General features: G+C 40.5%; 1 protein-coding gene and 2 long non-coding RNA genes across 5 annotated transcripts; 1 reads left to right on the top strand and 2 right to left on the bottom strand.

The window, feature by feature from the left end:
• Nucleotides 1-594: 594 nt before the first annotated feature.
• LOC125180029 (uncharacterized) lies at nt 595-2945 on the bottom strand. The gene is made up of 2 exons (XR_007158242.2): nt 2022-2945; nt 595-935 (listed from the first exon to the last, which is right to left on the bottom strand). It is a non-coding gene; the product is annotated as an uncharacterized lncRNA (long non-coding RNA).
• A 1960-nt stretch (nt 2946-4905) lies between these two features.
• LOC136790396 (uncharacterized) lies at nt 4906-12415 on the top strand. The gene is made up of 3 exons (XR_010830280.1): nt 4906-5114; nt 8923-9083; nt 12210-12415. It is a non-coding gene; the product is annotated as an uncharacterized lncRNA (long non-coding RNA).
• GNG4 (G protein subunit gamma 4) lies at nt 5805-18941 on the bottom strand. Of its 3 annotated transcripts, XM_048047910.2 has the most exons (4): nt 18719-18844; nt 12926-13007; nt 12675-12780; nt 5805-6562 (listed from the first exon to the last, which is right to left on the bottom strand). In XM_048047910.2, exons 3-4 carry the CDS (start codon nt 12768-12770, stop codon nt 6434-6436), a joined length of 225 nt encoding a protein of 74 aa, XP_047903867.1. In that variant the 5' UTR covers nt 12771-12780; nt 12926-13007; nt 18719-18844; the 3' UTR covers nt 5805-6433. The 3 variants fall into 3 exon arrangements, with proteins under 3 accessions (XP_047903867.1, XP_047903866.2, XP_013056391.1); XM_048047909.2 differs by lacking the exon at nt 12926-13007 and having other exon boundaries at nt 18719-18941; XM_013200937.3 differs by lacking the exons at nt 12926-13007; nt 18719-18844 and adding an exon at nt 18380-18587.
• Between the last annotated feature and the right edge of the window lie 1877 nt (nt 18942-20818).

The following is a 20818-nucleotide window of genomic DNA, read 5'->3' as shown; positions in this document are numbered from 1 at the left end:
CTCTTTAAAGCATGCTGTACAAAGAATAATGGGCTGCCATACACAACCTAAAGTTCAAAGACATAACAGGGTATGGTACAGCGAGAGGATACGTAATGAATAGATTTTTACACCATACCTAGTACATTTTCAGTGAAATGCTGTTCTAAGTGTAAGCAGTGGCCTAAGTTCTCTCCTGTCTGTATACTTACTCTGTGGCATATGAGAGAGTATTTGGCCTAGACTCCAATAACTCGGAAAAAAAAAACCCACCCTTAAATGAATAAATAAATTAAAACAAGCCAACAACAACAACAAAAGCAGTACTCAGGAGCAAAGATTAAACATGAATGAATAATAGAGCAATCAGTCACAGTTCTGCAAAGAAGAAGGAAAGCAGGATAGATTATTAGTAGCTCACAGTACTGGGGCTCCACTTCAGTCCTAGAGCCAGGACTTACTGCAGTTTGCAGTCATGTAGGGAGAAAAGTGACAAAGATATAAGTGGTGGCACAACTGGCCACACTCAGGAAAAGACACCTGGGTAACATTTCAGATCGGAAAAATAAATACAAGAAGGGAGTACACAGCAACTCCTACTGGTACACCCAAAGATTGCCACAAGTTTTTAATTGTTTATTTTATGACCTATTTAACCAAATGGTTTATATGACTTCCATCTTTTCCTAAACTGAGGAGTCTGGAACTGAACTGTGAGGTTGAACCACATCTCAGAAGTAATATGGGCACAGGTGATACCTTACTGAATGCAGACCATGAAAACTGAAGGGCCTGCTTTCTGTTTCTGACAGTACATGTATTAATTTAAAATCCACTTTTAAGGTCATTCAAGCTGAGGCTTGGTATTTGTTTCCATTTCAGCCGACTGTTTATCACTTTATCAGTAGGTGGCAGTAATAGACGATCCTGTGCAATTTCTGCTTCATAAAAGGAGTCTGGGAAAGAAAACAGCCTATTTTAGGGTAAAGCTGCTCACAAATGTGAATGGTAAAAATGCACTTGACAAGCGCATACACACAACTTCCTCTAACAGACATAAAATTTCTTCCCATACCAGTTCTGGTATTTTTGGATGTGCTTAATATAATCATACTATAAAGTTGAATTAAATTAGATGCACAATATTTATTTTAAATATAATTTTCTCTAAAGATTAAATATGCAGATGCCTTTAACATTTCATATAACATTTATATACATTTATATACTCAATGTAATGACTTAAACTAATTATTATTACTTTTCAAAACAAGAAACCTTCATTTCTTAGGAACCAGCCCTTCACCCAGCTTTTCTCTAGTCTTCATGAAGAAGCATATCCAGATTCTGACGCGACCCCCAAAGGTGAGAGATAACCACAGCATTTTCTAGGATAATAAGTATACAGATTTTTATCTCTATTCAACAAAGAGATAGGAAAAATTATATGTTGTCCTCCCAAAGTGCATCTTTTCTTACTCCTTTGACACAAGAAAATCAACTGGATAAAGAATTGCTGCATTAATGTTCCAGACTTTTATATGCACCTTTACAGACCATTGTTCCTAAAGTGTCCTTTCCTTCTGCTAGGGTTAATCATATTGTAAGTTGCTGCAACAAAATGCCATTGTACCATTAGTCCCTGACACATTCTTTGTTATGATGCCCCTCTGAATGAGTTAACCAGTTGGTAATACCTCCTGCATTTACCTTGGTGTCAGTGACAGCAAAGTCTGTATTTATTTTAATCTGTATTGTGAGCTAGAATAGCTTAATTTAAATTTACCTTCATTTGTTCTTCTTCCTTCGTATTTTTGTAGAGCCTAGCTCAGAAATCCTACCTGTTAGCAGTAGCCAAGCAGCCTGCTACTAATTTAGTACGTGGTATAGGGAGCAAAGAAGAGGAATTTGATATATAATAGAGAAGGAAATAATTTCAGTATTGAAAAGATGACATTTTAAATTCAGTATAAACCAAGAAGGTTAATCTAAGGAATGCAAAACAGCCAGCCTGCAGATGGTATTGATACATTATAATTTACCATTAATCCTCCCTTGTGAAGTCCTATTTCATCAGTCGCAAACATGCAGATAAAATGAAGAAAGGCTTGCTAACAAAACGCCAAGAAGTTCTTGAATCTGACTTGTGTTCCAAGTTTCTCATTCCACGAGATGACAGCAACAACTCTCACCGTTAACAGCGAGCATGCATTGTTTTCTGGGCCTGAAATACAGAATGACAAATCTAATGGCATATGAAATAAAACTCAGAGAGAGATGAGTACAAAACTAGGAGAGTAACAGGCCTGGTCTTGTTCTCACTCAAGTTGCTGGAAATCAAATCAGAGAGTCTGATGAAAATAAAAACTCATTACTTCTGCCCATATTACTTCTGCCTCCTACCTTACTGTTGGACAAAGCCATGTTTTAGTGGACTTTTTTTTTCTTTTTTTGAAAAAACGTTGTACTTCATGAAATAATATGAATTTATTTTTAGAAAAACGTTCAAGAACTTTTAGATATTTCTGTGTAGAGTTTGAGGTAAAATTTTTGAGCATGAAACTCAAATATCAATAGCAGATTATGTAAACCATCTCAAATGTCAAAGCAGCAAAAATATAATAATGACAAAGATATTTTATGGTTTGGAAGGGTTAGAGGAAAAGACATTCTTTAAAACGTTGATTTGTGGATCAAGTTGACATAAAAAAATGATGCCCTTTTCTTTAGAGAGTCAATATTTTGATGGTGTTCTAAAATAAAAACGTATATTCCTGTGTGATCCAAAGATGGTAACATTATTTTGAACTGCTGATCTTCCAAGTCCCTTTTCTTTTTTTTTTCTTTTCTCTTTTCCTTTCCTTTCCTTTCCTTTCCTTTCCTTTCCTTTCCTTTCCTTTCCTTTCCTTTCCTTTCCTTTCCTTTCCTTTCCTTTCCTTTCCTTTCCTTTCCTTTCCTTTCCTTTCCTTTCCTTTCCTTTCCTTTTCCTTTCCTTTCCTTTCCTTTCCTTTCCTTTCCTTTCCTTTCCTTTCCTTTCCTTTCCTTTCCTTTCCTTTCCTTTCCTTTCCTTTCCTTTCCTTTCTCCTTTCTCTTCTCTTCTTTTTTTTTCTTTTTTTTCTTTTCTCTTTTCTTTTCTTTCTTTTCTTTTTTTTTCTTTTTTCTCTTCTCTTCTCTTCTCTTCTCTTCTTTTTCTTTTTCTTTTCATTCAAATTAGCAATTTACCAATAGAATATATTCATACGAGGAACTAGTAAATAAGGCACAATGCCACTGGAGAAAGCTGTCCTGTTTTCCAACACAGTGTTATGCTTATACAATTTAACTTCTTAAAATATAAAAGGTTCAATATGGTCACAACTATTTCAAGAAAAGTTTTGGCGAAAAGCCTGAAGTCCAAACCCATCACAGTCACCTCGTCTGAGTAACGCTGGATTTTTGCAAATACAGCTCTTAAAATGAGTGATGCTCAAAGCTAGTGTGAAATGTTTCAATCTCAAGACCTCAGACGCTAATTGGAAACAGAAAGCACGCTATTTGCAGCACTGTAATAAGCTGTGGCAATTTTATTATTTTCGATGGGAATGTTAATGATGAGCCACAAATGCAAGTTCTTACAAAGCCTCTGAGAATAACGCTGCGTGCCCTATATTCCCCTCCCTTGCTGTTCCAGTTAAAACCATACATGCGGAAGGACAAATGAAAATGTTGCCATGGTGATCAGCGCAGTTACCAAATCATTTACCGTGTAGGAAGGATTCCCTAAAGAACCTTATTAAGCATTTTGTTACTCCATTTTAACAAATGTTTTCAGAAAGCCATTTTTATTTCACTGTCAAGGAAATAGCTACTCCGTCAGCTAAAGCCTATTTCTCTACCCTCCAAGATAAAGCCAAGCACGCCATGTGTCGGGAAATATTGTTGTTACAAGTTAGGAATAGGAATCTTAAACTGAGAAGTTTTAAATGGGAATCCGGATACAACCTAAATAAAACAAGACCTAGTCATGACATTTGAATGTTTGTTTTCAGAATATGCGTTGAAGCATCTCTGTGCCTATTACACTACTGATATCTTCAGTTGGCAAATTAAAAAAGAAACCTTTACATGAAAGGAATCATGAAACTCAGTTACAAGGAATATATTCTTTCACAATATTACTCTAATGTGATAAAAATGTTGTTTTTTTACAATAATATTACGTTATATAAATTAACATGCAGATTTTGTGTTAGCAGAGCTGGTAAATGAGCTAGCCTGCAGCAGAGCCCCAGTCCAAATCCATCTGTCTTGCGTGGCCAGAGGGGTAGCTGGATGCAGGCGGCCAGGTCATGTTATCTGAGTTGGTTGGCAAAGAAAACTAAACGTGTCCAATGAAGCCATCTTGTATTTCTGCTGCACATAACAGTACAAAATGAACACTGATCGAAACTGTTAAAAACACGTTCAAGGGTAAGAATATGCACTTTGAGCTAATTACAAAAAGCTTCATTTAACAAACTGCCATTTTTAGCATCTAAATTCGGCATTGAAGTATCCCAAGACCCTCAATTCCTCAGCTAGTTTTTGCCTTGCAGGTACTTAAGGCACTCAAGGCATCCAAGTTTCTGCACACGAGGTGTGCTACGTTACGGATGGCTGTTCAGAGCCTCAGTTCATTCAGAGTAATGGAAATTTCTGACAAAATTCTCCTCCCACTTAACTTTTGAGGCTGACTTCACACACGTGTTTTCACAGAGTGAAATTTCCATTGTATTGACATACCATACATATAAAGTAGAGAACTGAGGGACCTCTCCAAATATATCAGACCAGAGAGAAGCTTTCAATTCATTTTTGAAGAGAATTAAATAAATAAATAAGAAGTAAATAATGTAACAGTAGTTTCCATCAGATGCCCTGATTGATATTAATTGTACTTAATAAATACTGATCATTCATACTCCGTATCTCATTCTTTTCCTGTAGCTACACTTGTGGTTTTACCCTGCTGGGAAGCTGAACTCCACCACAACCACTCTCTTCGTCCCCCTCCTCAAAGAAGAAAAGGGAGAAAATACAGTGGAAAGGGCTCGAGAGTTGAGATAATGACAGGGAGATCACTTACCAATTATCATCACGAGCAAAACAGACTCAAGGTAGGGAGATTATTACCTATCGCTTCTGCTCCAGCACCTGGAGCTCCTCCTGCCTTCCTTCTTCACTGACCTTGGTGTCCGCAGAGCTGTTTCTCACTCCTCTCTCCCAGCTGCTGTTGCACAGCAGTTTTTTCCCTTTCTTAAACCTGCTCTCCCAGAGGCCCACCCAGCATCGCTCATGGCTGGGCTCTGGCCAGCGGTGGGTCCCTTCTGGAGCTGGCTGGAGCTGGCTCTGATCTGACATGGGGCAGCTGCTGGGCTCTGCTCACAGAGGCCACCCCTGCAGCCCCCTGCTACCAAAACCTTGCCACGTAAACCCAATGCATCACTTTAGACAAAGCCGGAAGAAAAAACCTCCCCAAACCCTCCAAATTACTTGCTGATAACTTCTCTCATGACAAGTCTGTGGCTGCAGAACAAACAAACTCAGTGGCTGTTGACAGCACTGTTCTTGATGCGTATTCTAGAACAACCTTCTTTTACCATTGCTCTCCATCCCCATAAAGTCTTGCTCTCATGAGTGAAGGCATGTAGAGTGCTGCTTAGGAACTGTAATCCCCCCTTCCTGTACTGATCAGGGCAGAACTTACACCCTTCACTAAGCCTCTCAGGAACAGCTGATATATTACGGTTCCATTTCCTTTCTAAAATAATTGAAATCACTATCATTCAAAATAAGATGCAAGCAGCCACGTTTTTCCAGTTTTATTGATGGAGAACTCGTATGTAAATGTGTATTTTCACTTTGCTTGTACTGACAGTGCTGCTAAGGTTGTTTTTGTAGTCAAGTTTATTACAGTCTTCACGAAACATATTTATAAACATCACTTACTGTATAAGACTGATCATTCCAAACATTGTAAATCACCAGCATTTCTTCCTAAACAATGCTACTTGCGGAAAGGTCACACTACTCTTTTTAGATACAAATTTGTAAAGGCAAATGAATTAATTCACCTTCCAAAGAAAATAAGAATGTTAAAAATAGCTTCAGAGTCGGTATGACTCATTTAGGTCTCAGAAAAATCTATGACTGGCAAAGATATCTACAATATGATACTGTACTCAATACTTTCATTAAGACCCAAATAATCTTTATGAAAACTGAAATTAAACTTGTGCATTGGTCTGAAAGATAAGGATTACCTTGATTTTTTTTTTAGGATTCTTTTACTTATTTATACCAGAAAATGCACTACCTTCTAAAAATATTGTAACTCTACACTAAGTATTGATATCTGAGGAAAATATGCTAAAACCAATAGCATGCACCACCGATACCAAATTTTAACATAAGATATTTTTAATTGGAAACTGACTCAAAGGATAGTACAAAAGAGTTTCTTCTCCCTGAAGGGATTTTCAGATGCAGGTACTGGAATAATAAGGGGATCTTCTCCAATATGAGCATCACAGTATGCCAATAAATCTGCTGCAGCCTTGGATACCTAGTAGAGAAGAAAGAACAATTATAACACTTAAATCTGAACCAAGTGGCATTGCATAAATATTCTTCATATAACATACAATACTGGAAACTCGTAAAATAGCAAACTAGTTTATTCTTCTTTACATTACTAGTAACCACAGCTCTGAATTTGTGCTGCTAAGATGTATGCCTTGTAATCCTTATACACATTTTACCTAACATAGCGACAAGGGATGGTATTGATTTATATGACTCATATTCTGCTGTTCCTCCCATCAGAAGCAAGGTCAGGAGCATATACTCAGTGAAACATCTATCTACTAATAGTTCATAAGCAATATCAATTCTCCTTGAAGCACGTCTTTGTAGAGGCCTTCTGCCTCAGCTCTTATTCCCAGGCATTAAAGCAGCAAAGTTGGATGGTTCCCCACAGACTCCTTCTACCCTTTCCTCCTCTAGATGTGGAGAAAAAAAAAGGTCTTTAGGCACATGACCGTGGAATTAAAAAAAAATAAAAATAAATCAGGAGCAAGACGTGGTAATCATTTCTCATAGCTCCCATTTAAGCTAAAATTGTCCTCTTCAGTGAAGTCAAATATCTTCTCTTTAGTAAGTTGTTGTAAGTAGAGCTTTAGTTATCACATTAAACTTGCTCTTTACATTAATACTTGCAGGCTTCTAAAATAAATAATTCTAAGGTCTCCAAATTCTGAATTCTGGCTTATGCTTACTGAAAAGTCCTATAGAAATGTAACAGTGTGTTGACATTCAAGATATTTTGCAAGAAATGAAAAATGAAAATATTTCAGCTCTAGATGAAATCTTGAAACCTTTGCAACTTTGTGCCTTAAGAATATTGGTGATATTAGGCCACTGTGATTTTTTTTCAAGGACTTAGGATATATACATGAATTATTTTTGTTCATTTCTGTTTTGTTAGCAAGATATTTACAACTCTCTGTATCTCTTTGCTTTGTTTAATTATTGTGTTTCCAATATTATAATACAGTTGAAAAAAGGAGATAGCCTTCACAAAGAAGTCTTTTCTCTGAGCACCAGGAGAGATTCTCATCAGTCAAACACTGACGTGAGCATGTTTGCACAACTACAGTAAAAAGGAAAAATAAATCTGATTTCTGGTATTCTTCTGACAGGTGTGTCACCACTGTTAGCTTTAGCTTCCCCATACCCTGCCTGCTTTGGTAGAAGTCCAGCCCATAGTAGGCTTCAGATTAGACCTATGAAGTCAATGGGTGTTGGATCACGATTCACACAAATTTAAATTAGCTTCCCAAAGGAAATAAGTGACTTTCTATCTTTAAAATCCACTAAAACAGGCCTTTGTAGGATGCTTAAACCCTGTAAGTTCTTACGGTTGGCATCCCAGTATCTCCTAGCTGAGGAAGCAGGGCTGTTTATGTTACTTAGAATTTGTTGGCTCTTGAATTAGCTCGTGAGACAAAAGGGTGGGCAGAAACACTACCGATGAACAATAGATCGCTGGGCCAATACAAAGCTGAAGACTGAGAACAAAACCGAGCAAATCAGCTGGCAAAGTTATCCAGAAGGGCCAGTGCTTCTGAAAAGAGAAGCGGGACAAGCAAAAGCAGTAGAGACAGACTTCAAATACAATGACAAAGTTTTAATTATTTTCAGACATTCTTCAATTAGCTATTTGCTAAGCAATGACAAAGGACTGAGATTAAGGGCATGTCTAGAGTCAGAGATAGAATTATAATGGCCAAACTGAAAGCTTGGGCATGCTATCATATTCCCAATTTCCATTTAAATTTACTTGTGAATTCTTAAAAAGCAGATTCTCCAGAGAGAGGCACAATGTGACTTACTATGAAATTAGTATCAAGCCCCAAAAGATCAGAAGACAGCAAAGATGCTTTTCTTTGCTAATGGCCTACGCTGGCCTCAGGAAAACATAACCTAGCATAGAATGCATCCCTTGAAGGAGAGGTTAGCGTGTTTCCAGTAACTGCAGGAGGAATGTGTACTTTCAGGTAATGACATTCACCAGAATATTCATAATTATTTAACATATGCATTTTCACTTTTCTATTGTCTTTCAAGCTCAGCTGCATCTCTCAAGTTAAAGTAGTTCTACGCTTTAATTGACTTCTTTGGTCCTGAACTCTCTTTCACTCAAACAGAGCAAGTTAAATTCAGAGCCACAAAAAACTCAATGACATTTACCGTGTTACATCATCATAAACTTTACTGCCACAAAATCTAATGGAGACCTACTCTAATTCTCTGGGTCCCTGAGAATAGGTTTATTAAAGACGCTCAGCACATTCATCTTCAATTATTAAGGTACTGAATAAGTTATTTTATTTTATTCATGAAACCAACAATCATTCTAAACAGGCTGATCCTACACGAGCAGAGAACCAATGCTGGACTTCAGCAGAGTGACCTTCCCATAACTATCATGCTTGTTTCACCTATGGATATGCAGCGTCAGCCCAGGAATATTCTTTTTGTTCAGTGAAAGAGAAGCACAATTTCAACTGTCAATCCTAGAAGGGGTAAGTCCAGCAATTTCATTGTTTCTCTACATATCACCGTGCTTTGACATCACACAGCAATGAAAGGGATTTTCACAAGCAAAAATGCAACCATTTTTTATATTTAACTTATACTCTACTGAACAGGTAGGAATGCAAAACATTATGAAGCAGAGCAAGCACCTTCTTCAACATCAGGGTGTTTAATTCACAAATTAGTTTGCTTTCAGACAAGCCATACTACAATTTAGTGGAAAGCAAACCTGCAACAAGAAACTGAGGAACATGATCACATTTCAGCGCGTTGTCACAAACTAAACCTCCCAGCCTGTACTAGGCCATGCACTTTCATCCTTTAAAAAAAGGGTTGGGGAGGAGAAATCCTCCCATTGGGATTCCAGCAATTGTGAAACTGAATTATGGCATTTCTTCACTTAAACTGGCATAGCTCATGCTCATGCAGTGGAAAAAATGACCACTTACTGTGGAGAGTTAAGTTAGATGATCACACTGCAGCAGCAACGAAAACATTGCCAATGTTGCTCCCAGCCACAGGAATCAAATTTGGAACCGTGGCCAAAAAGACGCCAAATATAACGTTGCCTCCAGTGTGTTTCCTGCTCAGTATTATTATTCAGAACAACAGTGGCAGAAGACCTCTGCATTACGCATTGCATTACAGCTGCAGCAGAGACAGATAGCTTTTTTAGCATATGTCAGCACACACAGGTTGCCTAATGGCCAATGCTGTGGTTTGTTACCATAGGAAATAATATGCTTCCTGCCCTATTTCTATCATGGAGGGAGTTAAATGAAGGCCAGTCCATCACAGCTTCTATTCACCTTTAGGCTTACTTGGAGCCGAATGTTGCTGGGCAGTTCCAGAACAGCTTTTGCCAAGACTTAAAGTAAAAGCATCTGATTTGAATATCCAAAGGAAACTAACACACATTTATCATTTCAGCTCACCTACGCAATACAGCTTGGTCTGCAGATTTAAAGCAATTTATACATACTGCAGAAGTGGCTAAAAAAAATCAGACTCCAGTTTGATTGATGAGTTCTAACAGCAAGTTAGCATTTCATTTTAAAAAATATTTTAAAATGTATAGATAGAGGGGGTAGAGTATATCTGTATCCTGTATTACACTGATCTCACATTTTATACAATTATTTTTATTCTGCAATGACAAATACATCAGGTTGTCAAACTACTGAAAGGAAGAAATAAAAGAACAACAAATGCCCAACCCTGATGCTTTGAAGAATTAGTCTCAGGAGGACAGTGGAATTTTACCATTACATTTCAGAATAACAGAGGTGATAAAAACAGCCAAAGTTAGAACACAATCCCGTTAGCTGCGCTAATAATTACAAGCTTCAATGACAGGGCAAAATGCTGCAATTACTATGTCTGTCTTGTCATAGATTGTGACTAATTACCATCTTTGCTATGACACCCACTCTGCTTATCCTTTACATCTAAAACAAAGATTCACACCCATTTATTGCCAACCCCACCACTTATCTCCCAACACCATTCAGAAACAGTTGGGGATATTTTCTATCTTCTTAAAGAAAAAAGAAAATGGAATAATAGCTGATACACCACGATGCTTAGTGTCAGAGCACTCCTCCTCGCTTTTCTGCTTGTGAAGGGAAGATTAAGTAGTGCTTTATTCTTGGGACAACTGTGATAAAGCACCAGTATTATCTTTGCTTTCTCAACTTCACTGCTAGTATCTTTGGTAGACGCATTATTCCACCAGTCATGAGGCCATTTTTCATCTGATTTCATTTCATGTTTTCTAGCTTGGAATCCGCACCTCCTGCCTTCTACTTACTTCATTATAATTCCAGCCATTCCTTCTGCAGGGAAGGAAGACAGCTTCAATTTACGATCCTTTGGGGATTCTCATTCTCAAGGTCTACAAAAACCCACCATGGTAATACTCCTTCCAGCCACCAAACTGTACACCAATAACTTCATCCTCCCCGTATAAGTTCTCCTGTTTCTTTCACACCTCAGCAGTGACTTGTCTTTGTGGAACCTCAAAACATTGCATTGCTTGCTGCTCTGAGTGGCTACAGGATTTTTAAATCAGTTGAAAAAATCGAGCACACAGCGGGGAATGGGCAACTATAAATGTACTTCTAACTACAAAATTTTAATTGAGCAGACCCAACTGTTGCTGGTTACAGAAACTACAAAGTGCCTCTGTAGTAGAAAAATGAGCTGGAACTTCTAATTTCCCTGGTAAATAATGCAGGCACCTGGAAAATTTCCTTTTTCATGTTAACAACGTGGTCTTGTCTACTTGGGGAATAACCACTTGGTTACAGCAACTTGCAAAACAGTGTCTAATTAAGTTATTTGGAAACGACTGATCTTTTGTTAAATGTCTACTAGTTTAAGCCGTTGCAAAACAACGTTGCAACAGCAGGGAAAAAAAAAAGGAAATTGGTTCCTTTCTCTACCTTTACAGTTATGATCTGAGAACTCAAATCTCCTGATGAAACCATTTGAAGTCTCTTGCCAAAATTCACCTATACTGAAGCACACACTTGACTATTTCAAAGATTAGAGGACAAAGCAGATCTTGAGGAAATAAGGAAACCAACCAAGCTCTTTTCACAATACCTCATACGCTTGTTCAAAGACATACCAGAAATCAAGACCAAACATCTGCAAATCATATCTAGTTTGTGTTAGTGTCCTATATACATTAGTTATATGTTAGTTATACATTATTGTAGAATATATTTTGGAATACTGAAACACATTAGATTTTCTTTGGTGCCTTTTGTGGTCCCAAACTGAAATGTAAAACAATTCCACTTTGAAGTTATCTGGTTTTTAGGTCTACTACATATGCCAATAACTGTGTTCTTTTTAATTAAACTCACTGCAAAAATATCCTGTGTCTTTCTTACATATGTACTTAAGAACATCATTATACATCTAACAAATGAAGCTATCTGCAGAACCGAGCTAATGATTCGGTATGTGAAAGTTATAATTTGATTATATAAAAGCAAGTTTAAGACGATCTACTGAGTATCAACAATTTTAAATTACAATAAAGTGGCCCACATTTTTCCAACCCTTTCCTCTGCCACTCATTCACACCCTTTCCTTCTTGTCAGTTCTGTTCACGCAGCTGTGATGTGGCCTAAATCAGGGGACCAACTCAACTCAAAACTAACCCGGAGGGCTACACTGGAAAGGCAGAGCCACACGAAAGGAAACAAATACCTGTCCTTGTGAGTATACATCTATAATGTAACGAACTTGTCAGGATACTCTACAAGACAGAAACCATAGCTATGCAAATTCAATGGTCTAGCAAAACACTGCTAAGAACTGAAACAAAATGTAGCAACTGAAATTTACATTTTCATATAAGCAAGACTGACTACTCATGTCAATTGCACTAATATTTCTGAGTTATAAATAGTTGTTTTAATTAATGAGTTTATGAGCTGATACTGCCTTATAACTCAACACAGAATTTTGATTTCAGCTGATCCAGTCTTTTGGGATTATTAAAGGTAGGCTGTACCACAAAGCAGTGAGTGCATTCAAAATATCGACAAAAAGTCAAAGTTTACCTTCATTCTGTCCATGTATGCTTCCATTTTCAATTGCTCCACGGCTTTCCTGGCTTGAGATATACTGGTTGTACTGTTCGACATTAATTCCTTCATTTTGTTTTCCCTGGAAGAGGCAAAGTTGAGACAATTTAAAAGTACAGCTAGCACATACACCAATTACTGATAAGACAGTTACTGAAATTAACCAGTGCCCCCACACCACCACATTGACACTGCCAGGCTGTAGGTTATAACCACAAATCAGATACCATTTCTATCTGTTCTCTTGTTCAGTAGCACCTGATTGCATCACAGATTTGCATCGTTGACTGCAACCATTCATCCTGGATTCTGCAAACAACATATAAATGTAGATTACACTGCCAGTATTCCAGTGCAGAAATTGTCACCCTGGTTCAGAACGCCACGCCAGAACACTGTTCCCAAACAGACCCCGCAGTCATCATGCAGTTTGGCTCCATACCCCAATTATACCCAGTCACATGAGAACAAGTCCAGAAATGTGCACGATGAGACTGAATGCCACACTGATCTCAGCAGGCATCAGAAACAGAGATATTTAAGGTGGGAAAAAAAATCAATATTATGACTATAAAGGTAAGTAGTTTAGAAATGCAGAAACTGAGAAGAAATGATGCCGTGGTTTCCAAATTTTTCTTGCAGGTCTCCAATGAAGTAAAAAGACAACTAAAAACATGTACAGTATGGTATGTTACACCAAACTGAATGCACTATTTTTAAAGAGATCTGCAGCTCTTGGGAAACTAACCTGTTGGATTCCAGATTAAGCAAAGAAGTTGTGCAGAATGACTTTGGTACTTTTGCCCTTGCTTTTTAGTGTTTCCTTTGGCAACGTGCAGATTCAGAGACAACATCCCAAGTCCTGCTTGCACGGGAATTTAATAGTTTGGAGTTACTCACTGAGGAATACTTAGGTATCAAGGTTATTGAGTGTTAAAAAAACAATAAACAAAAGCAAAGGGATTGCTTTTGTAATTGTCAGTCCGATAGTTTACAAATCTGAGAAAATACTACCATGTTTCTAAACTGAAATGAGCATGGTTCATATGGGACTGACATGGGCAAGCATGGATATCTGCCTTGACGAATTGACAGGAACTCCAGACCTGTACCTCTGCTCATCCTCGACCTCCCACTTCGCTGTTTCACACAGAGCTGTCACTTACTCGAGGCTTTTCCAGCATACCCGTGCCTCTTCCTATCCGTCAGGGAAAGAAAAAGTGCACCACAGAAGGCACTGCTGGGTGCAAAGTGCAGAAGTGCACTAAAGAAAGCGCTGCTGGGTGTGGCTGTAGCTGCAGCCCGTGAGGCCAAGGCAGATGTCCCACACCTGGTTCAAGGAGCCATAGCATGCCCTGAAATCCATTGGGATTGCAATTAAGGATGTGATAGCCGTATGCACCAGTTTTAAGGTCTGGCAGTGGTTTAATCCAAAGGATTTGGGAACCACTGAGGTAAGACCTATTGAGAAAGCCTTGGGCAGAGTGAGGCGGTGATCAGGGAACGGGTGACGTAGAGGGAGCAGAAGAGGAACGAGTCTCTGTGCTGAAGCCCCTGCAGTTCATGGCTAAGCAGTTTAAGCCGTTTTCTCTGCCCTCAGGTGTCCTGGAGCAGCGGCGTTTTAGGAGAAGTCTCCTTTGTCCACAGATACTGAGACATAAGAAAACAATTATTGCCTGATGTACACATCACGGCATGAGCTGGTCGAAGGGACACCTAATTACGGTACGTCAGTGTTTCAGTGGTTTTCTTGCATTGATACTCCCTAAGGAGCCAGTCTCAAAACGACTGCTTCCCGCTTATTCTTTGGACAAGCAGTGAACATCTATAACTACACAAATTTCCCTTCCTGAAACTCAATAGCTTACCTAATCCAATAACCAGGGGATGAGATATAAACAAGAAATTAAGTATGACACAGCAAATACTCCTGTAAACAAAAATGACATATACGATGTCTTCAGCGTTTTTGCGTCAATAGAAGAACACAATCCAGAGCACATAAGGATTGGAGGAAGAACTTCTCAACTGATTGGATCTCACAAAACACTCACATTCAGCGACAAGGCAAAGATAGCTGTTACTTCTTTCTGGAATTGTTAGTCTGTGCTGTAAATAGGATGGAAGAATACAAATATGATGGTTCGCCATCTCTGGCTCACCACGCTCAGCACTAATTTGAAAGAATATGACAACCTTTTTTAGTACTTGTACGAGCTCAGGTAGTAGAAATGCTACCTTAAATTATATTGTGTGCCAAAATAAAACAGGAGCTTTAATATACGCAAGTACAAAGAACATGTTTTCTGTACGTGTGTGTTTCTTCAATGGACCTCAAATTTCTTCCTGAACTGCACTCTAGCTAAAATTGTGTTAGACCGCAGGAGGTTTTTTTCCCCCTCTTTGCCTTTGTTTACAATCTGCTAACTCATATTCCTCACGAGGTACAGGATTAAATACACATGGAGGAGCTGCCTTAGCATAAAATGCCCAGTACAAAACCCACAACCACCCAGCCAGCCTCCAAACAATTTTCGGATGTGTTTTGCCTTGCAGTGGACAAGCAGGAAGGCTCCCAGGCAGTCACAAGAGCAGGAGGAACTGAATTATAGCTCATCTCTCATATTTTTCTTTGACCCACCCCCCCAGCTTTTAAGCTATAAAGACAAGAGTAAACACATTCATCTTTGTTTACAAAATGATACCCCCTCCAAGTATAAATCATTTAAATTTTGTTATCATCCCCATGGCTAGACTAATAATGACCACAGAGATGAAAAATCAAAGCTAAGTGAAGTACAGAGCCATGTCTTCATGTGCACAGCAAAGTCCAGAGGCAAATTAGAAATTTGATTTTGAATAATACAGTTCAATTAAAGTGAACTGAGTAACTGAAACTCCATGAACCATCTAGAGAATTCCAGATCTCCCCGGCTTTTCTGGTAATTCACTCAAACCATAAAAGTTATACACATTAGAACCAGAAAATTTGAGTGTTTCTAGTAATTCCAGGTGGTTTTTAAGCATCTACTGAATAAGGGATTCAGTGATGACCATAATGGAATTCTGAAAAGTCTATTAGGCACAAAAATGTTTAAAATAATCCAAACCCTATTTTCGCAAACAATGCCACAAACATCATAATACATCCGTACCTATATTCCGATTCAACAAAGCGGGGGGGCGAAATATGTAGCTACTTTGGTAAATTATTTCATGGTATCAGAAAATAATCAGATTAAGAGGTTTTATAAAAAAAAAAAAACTTTTAAAAAAGAAAACAATCTGGCCACAGGTGTTTCGTCCACTGGAGAAAATTTTCATTTTTCCATCGTAAGAGGTTTGTTTATGCCCTAAGGCACAAACATTTGCTCTGTTCCAAAGCCTGCTCCTACCCTGACCTTTACACACACCTCAATATTTAACTACTGTATTTCTGGGAGTGCTTAGCATCCATTTAAGTATCCAATCTCTTTTTTTTTCATATGTCAGTTCTGGTTCTAGAACTTCATAGGGCAGATTTATCCTGTTTCACATTTCACTTACTTGGCTAAATACACCTCTGACTTCCCTCATGATACACAAATAAAGTACGCACTGGCATATCAATTATGACCCTATCAGATATTAGGTGGTGTTGACAATCCGAATAGTTCCAACTCTCAAACCTGACAGTGATGAGCCGGCTCGGCTGTCTTAGTGGATAAAGCTTTGGCTGAGACCTGCTCCTGTGCTCCTTAGGACCTACAATATTCTTTAACAACCATGCGCTCAATATTCTTTAATGAACTAACACTGTTACTTAGAAATAAAGCTCTGGAGAGAAAAGAAATTTTAATAACAAGACAGTTGATCGCATACCCTTTCTCTGAAGGCTCAGTCTCTGGAATCTGAGGAACCCCCTTTGCCAGACACAGTGCTGTGGGGGTCTCCGTCCTGGTGCTCCCCCGAGCCTGCAGCTGATGAACAGCCCCAGCCCTGCTCCGAGCATTCAGGTATTCTCAGGGACAGCACAGCAAGGTTTGTGTCCTGCATGGCAGCAGCCTACATGGCTACTTCTCCCCATCGTTTCAATTACCTACAAAGCCTCAAACCAGAAATTACTCAGCTGGGTTCATGATGTTCATTCCTGCTTGTTTTTCCAGCAGCCCCCTATTAGGTTAGATCGATACATAGGTACACGGGCTCTGATAATCACCCTAGTTACAGTAACCCTGCTGTGATCAGACTATGCGCAGTCTACATGTTACCGGCGCATGCCAGCGGTCCTAGATCACACAGGAGCTCATTTATGCAGTATATTTTTATGCAGCGCACCGAGTTCACCGGTCTGGTCTCAGTGACTCCTTTCTTTACGGGGAGCGCTCATTGCATTAACAAACGACAGCGACAGCCGCTGCACGGCCCTTTTTGGCCAAGCAGTTTCTGTAGGATGGCACACCGTGTTGGCCAGCCATTTCCAAATGCATCGCTCCTGAAAGCTGCGTGGTGACAGCCCCCCGTCCCATCCGGCTGAGGGGGCTTTGACTGTTTGCTTGACCTTTTTACCTGATATGAACTCCGTCATTTTTTTGCTGGGTACAGTTAACTGATTTGTGCCAAAGATTTTAATCTCCGAGGCTCATAAAAACGCTTGTGAAGAGCAACTTTTCTTTGTTTTCAGAACAGACAGTACCCGACAGCGCTTCAAAGGCCAAGTTATCTCCTGATAACCCAGGAAGTTACATATTTGCAGGAACAATTTGACCTTGCATAGCTAAGAGGTGCAACATACATTTACCAAACTTTACTAATACTTATTAGTAAAATACAGAGTCTGAAATACTGTGTAACATGTAAGCAAAATGTAGTTTCAAGCTCTTCAGTATAGACTTCTGTGAGGAATGGGATGAAAAGCTGCAGGCCAAATTTTCCCCCTTACCCTTCCAAGTACAGTCGTAAAACACCATACCAAAAGGGTACACTGTAAACTTAATCTAAAAAGCCCCACACCCAACTGTTGCATTCTCTTTTCTTTCAACAATCTAAAGAGTGCTAACTGTTCTGGTACCGTCTGCAGCTTCTGGGATTCACCCCTCTGAAGAGCACCTTCCACACGAGCTCTGTAGACCACACAGCACAGCAGAAACATTAACCCAATCACGCAGTTAATCCCAATGACATTTGAGGGAATAGTCCCTGAACCAAACAGGATAGCGAAACCAATTCTAAATTGCAGAAAGATCCCCGTACGAATTTATCCACCTGCAAACACACCAGGAATATAAACAGCACCGTTTCCAGCCTTGTGGCTGTTTGATGCCAAACTGACAGGAAGGAATTTCAGGGGTAGCTCCATCCACTCCGAAGGTGCTCAGCAGCGTCAGCAGAAATCATGAGACTAACGGCAAGACTGCTCTTCACGGATAGACTCGTCATTCCATACATACACCAACTTCACAGATAACTGCTGACCACGTAACTGCAAAACAGCCAAACTTCAACAGCTCGGTTTACACCTAACATAGTGCTGAACCCCATCCAACCGTCAAGCTCCACAAATTCTTGTCACCGTGCCCGCGTGTTTTATAAGCGAGCATCACCTTGCTTCTGGGCGTATGACCCCTGCACAGGTAGTGGCACTTGGGCACCGCGCACACCCAGCCCCGAGCAAATTGCCAGAGGACAGGGGAGAGACCTACCTACGGGTTTGCTTCCTCGGCTAAGTTTGAGATAGCTGTGAACTTTTAAAGAAATATATGAGGAAAGTCGACTATCGCAGTTAAACCCCGTCTAAAACGTGCTGGCCCGGACTGTAGGGGAGCAGAGCAGAGCAGGGGAGCGGCTCGGAGAAGCGCCACCCCCCAGCAGCAGCGCTCGCTTCCCAAGTTGCGCGGCGATGCGGGCCCGACCCCCGACCCCCGACCCTCGGGCCCCGGCCTTGCAGCGCCCCGGGGCAGCCCCAGGAGGCGCCGCAGCGGTGCCCAGAGCCACCTCCGACCCGCCCCGTCCCCAAGCCCCTCCGGCCCCAGCGGCAGAACCTGGCTTGTGCCGCCCGGCGCTCCCCGCGCTGCTCCCGGCGGCGACGAGCGGAGCTGGGTCCCGGCAGGCGAAGCCCCGGGCCGCCGGGCGGGCAATGCCGCGGGGAGGCGCGGCCGGCGGCGGAGGCTCGGCCCGATCCCGCTAGATCCCGCCCGATCCCGCTCGGTCCCGCCCGATGCCAGGCTCCCGGGGCTGCCGAGGCTCCTCCCGCCCCGCGGCACATGGCGGGGCGGCGCCCTGAGGCGCTGAGGGGCGGCAGCGCGGCCCCGGCGCCGGGCAGGAAGGCGGCGGTGAGGGGGAGGCAGCGCTAGGGTGGCTCAGATAATGATAGTATAGGAACAGATACTGCACGGTGTATTTACTGGGAGATTCTAACATATCTAAAAGTTAAGGGGGAAAACAGTTGCCTTGAAGCACATTTTTTGTGCCTGGTGCCTGCTAGTCTACGCAACTAGCCTCTAATGACGGTAATGCAGACATTATTCAATTGTGTTGGAGACTTAAGATCTTTGAATTTTTCTTTAAAGGTGGCTTGCAAGCTGGAAATAGGGAGCAAGCTCATGCTTTTGTTTGACTTTCTACCAGGTAGCCCAACAAAGTGGAAGATTGTAATCAGAGCAGTCACATACTTAATCCTCTTTCAAGAGCGACCCACCTGAATTGTGAAACACCCAGCGCAGCCTATTACGGAAACCCAGATGTAAAACCAGTGGCTTTCTGACCTCACCCAGTGCAGCAAACAGCAAGTAACTCTGCATCTTACTAGCACAGAGGTCATTTGTCAGCAGTTTTAACTGAATATCATGTCAAAGAAAATGCTGTCAGTACCTCTGCAAGCTCAACTAATGCAGAGTAATGCTCTTAAGGCAAACAGCAGCTTTAAGACATTATTTGTCTTACATTATCGTTGTAGAGTAGCAGCATATGTCTTGTGACTTTTTTCCATATGTGAGAAAAAATCCAGTACAGCTTTAAGCAAAAAGCATGGAGAAAGTCCTATTTGGACTCATTCCACACACACAAAAAAGGCTAACATTTCCAGTTTTACATTCTACAGAGTTTCACCTTACTTTATCTGGGTATTTCTTGGCACTGGAATTACACCCTTTTGTCTATACTGTTGTGGACTACCCTCATTTGAAGGTAAACTGAATTTGCAAAACTTGTTAGTTACAAAACCAGGGGGCACTCCCCTCCCCCCTCCCTTCCCCACTCTCTAGAGGCTTTTTTCCCCTCCCACAAAATGCACAGTAGATCAAATAGTAACTCAAGAAATCCTGAGAGGAAAGACTCTTGCTCAGTATGCAGAACAGATTTATTTATTTAAATCAACTGTCTTCAAGGATAGGGTTTAAATGCAAAGATCTTTAAAGTAGATATTTCAGGCTCCAAACTGAAACTTTTTAATCTCCTCACAGAATTCCACACCCTTGCCAAAACATTTTTATCCCATTTGATTCAGTTTCAATTCACTTAGTTTTCTACTGATTCTTTCATTCCTTCTATTAATTATAATGGGTTTGTAATGGGTTTGTTCTAAACACTGGATATTGATTGAACCCAAAGTTCCCTTTCCCAGTAGTGGTTTGGAGACTTGCTCTCCTCTCCCCGCTACAAGTGAACATCTGGCTACTGCCTGGCCTTCTCTTTCTCACTATACATCTTCAGAGAGATCCCCAGATTCGCCACAGAAATCAGATCCTGTGTGCTCTCAGATAGGCCTTGCCACATGAATCTGTCCCAGACCTTGGCTTCCAACAGCAGTATCTTTGCACCCTCTGCCAGAACCCTACCAGAGATCCCACTCTTCACTTTCCACCAGCACTCTCTTCCTCCCCGTAGTGATCTTTCTTTGCTCCATGAATCCAGAGAGGAGTTGCTGCTTTTCCACCTTTCCTCAGCTCAACTAAGTTTTCAAAAAGAAGTGGATGGCTGGGAAGATGGAAAAAATGTCTGTTTAGGGACATCAAATTTTAGCCTCACATCCCCGGAGAGGGAGGGACACGTGCACACCTGTACAGAGTAACATACCTTAGGTTTCCCACTTCCACTCTCATAGCCCCCCTCCTTTAGTTTAGCAGCCACATAATGTAGTCCAC

Source organism: Anser cygnoides, chromosome 3 (genome assembly GCF_040182565.1).
Source record: "Anser cygnoides isolate HZ-2024a breed goose chromosome 3, Taihu_goose_T2T_genome, whole genome shotgun sequence".
In the NCBI taxonomy this organism is placed as follows: domain Eukaryota; kingdom Metazoa; phylum Chordata; class Aves; order Anseriformes; family Anatidae; genus Anser; species Anser cygnoides.
The sequence above is the reverse complement of the archived record's forward strand: the minus strand, read 5'-3'. Positions and strand labels throughout refer to the sequence as shown.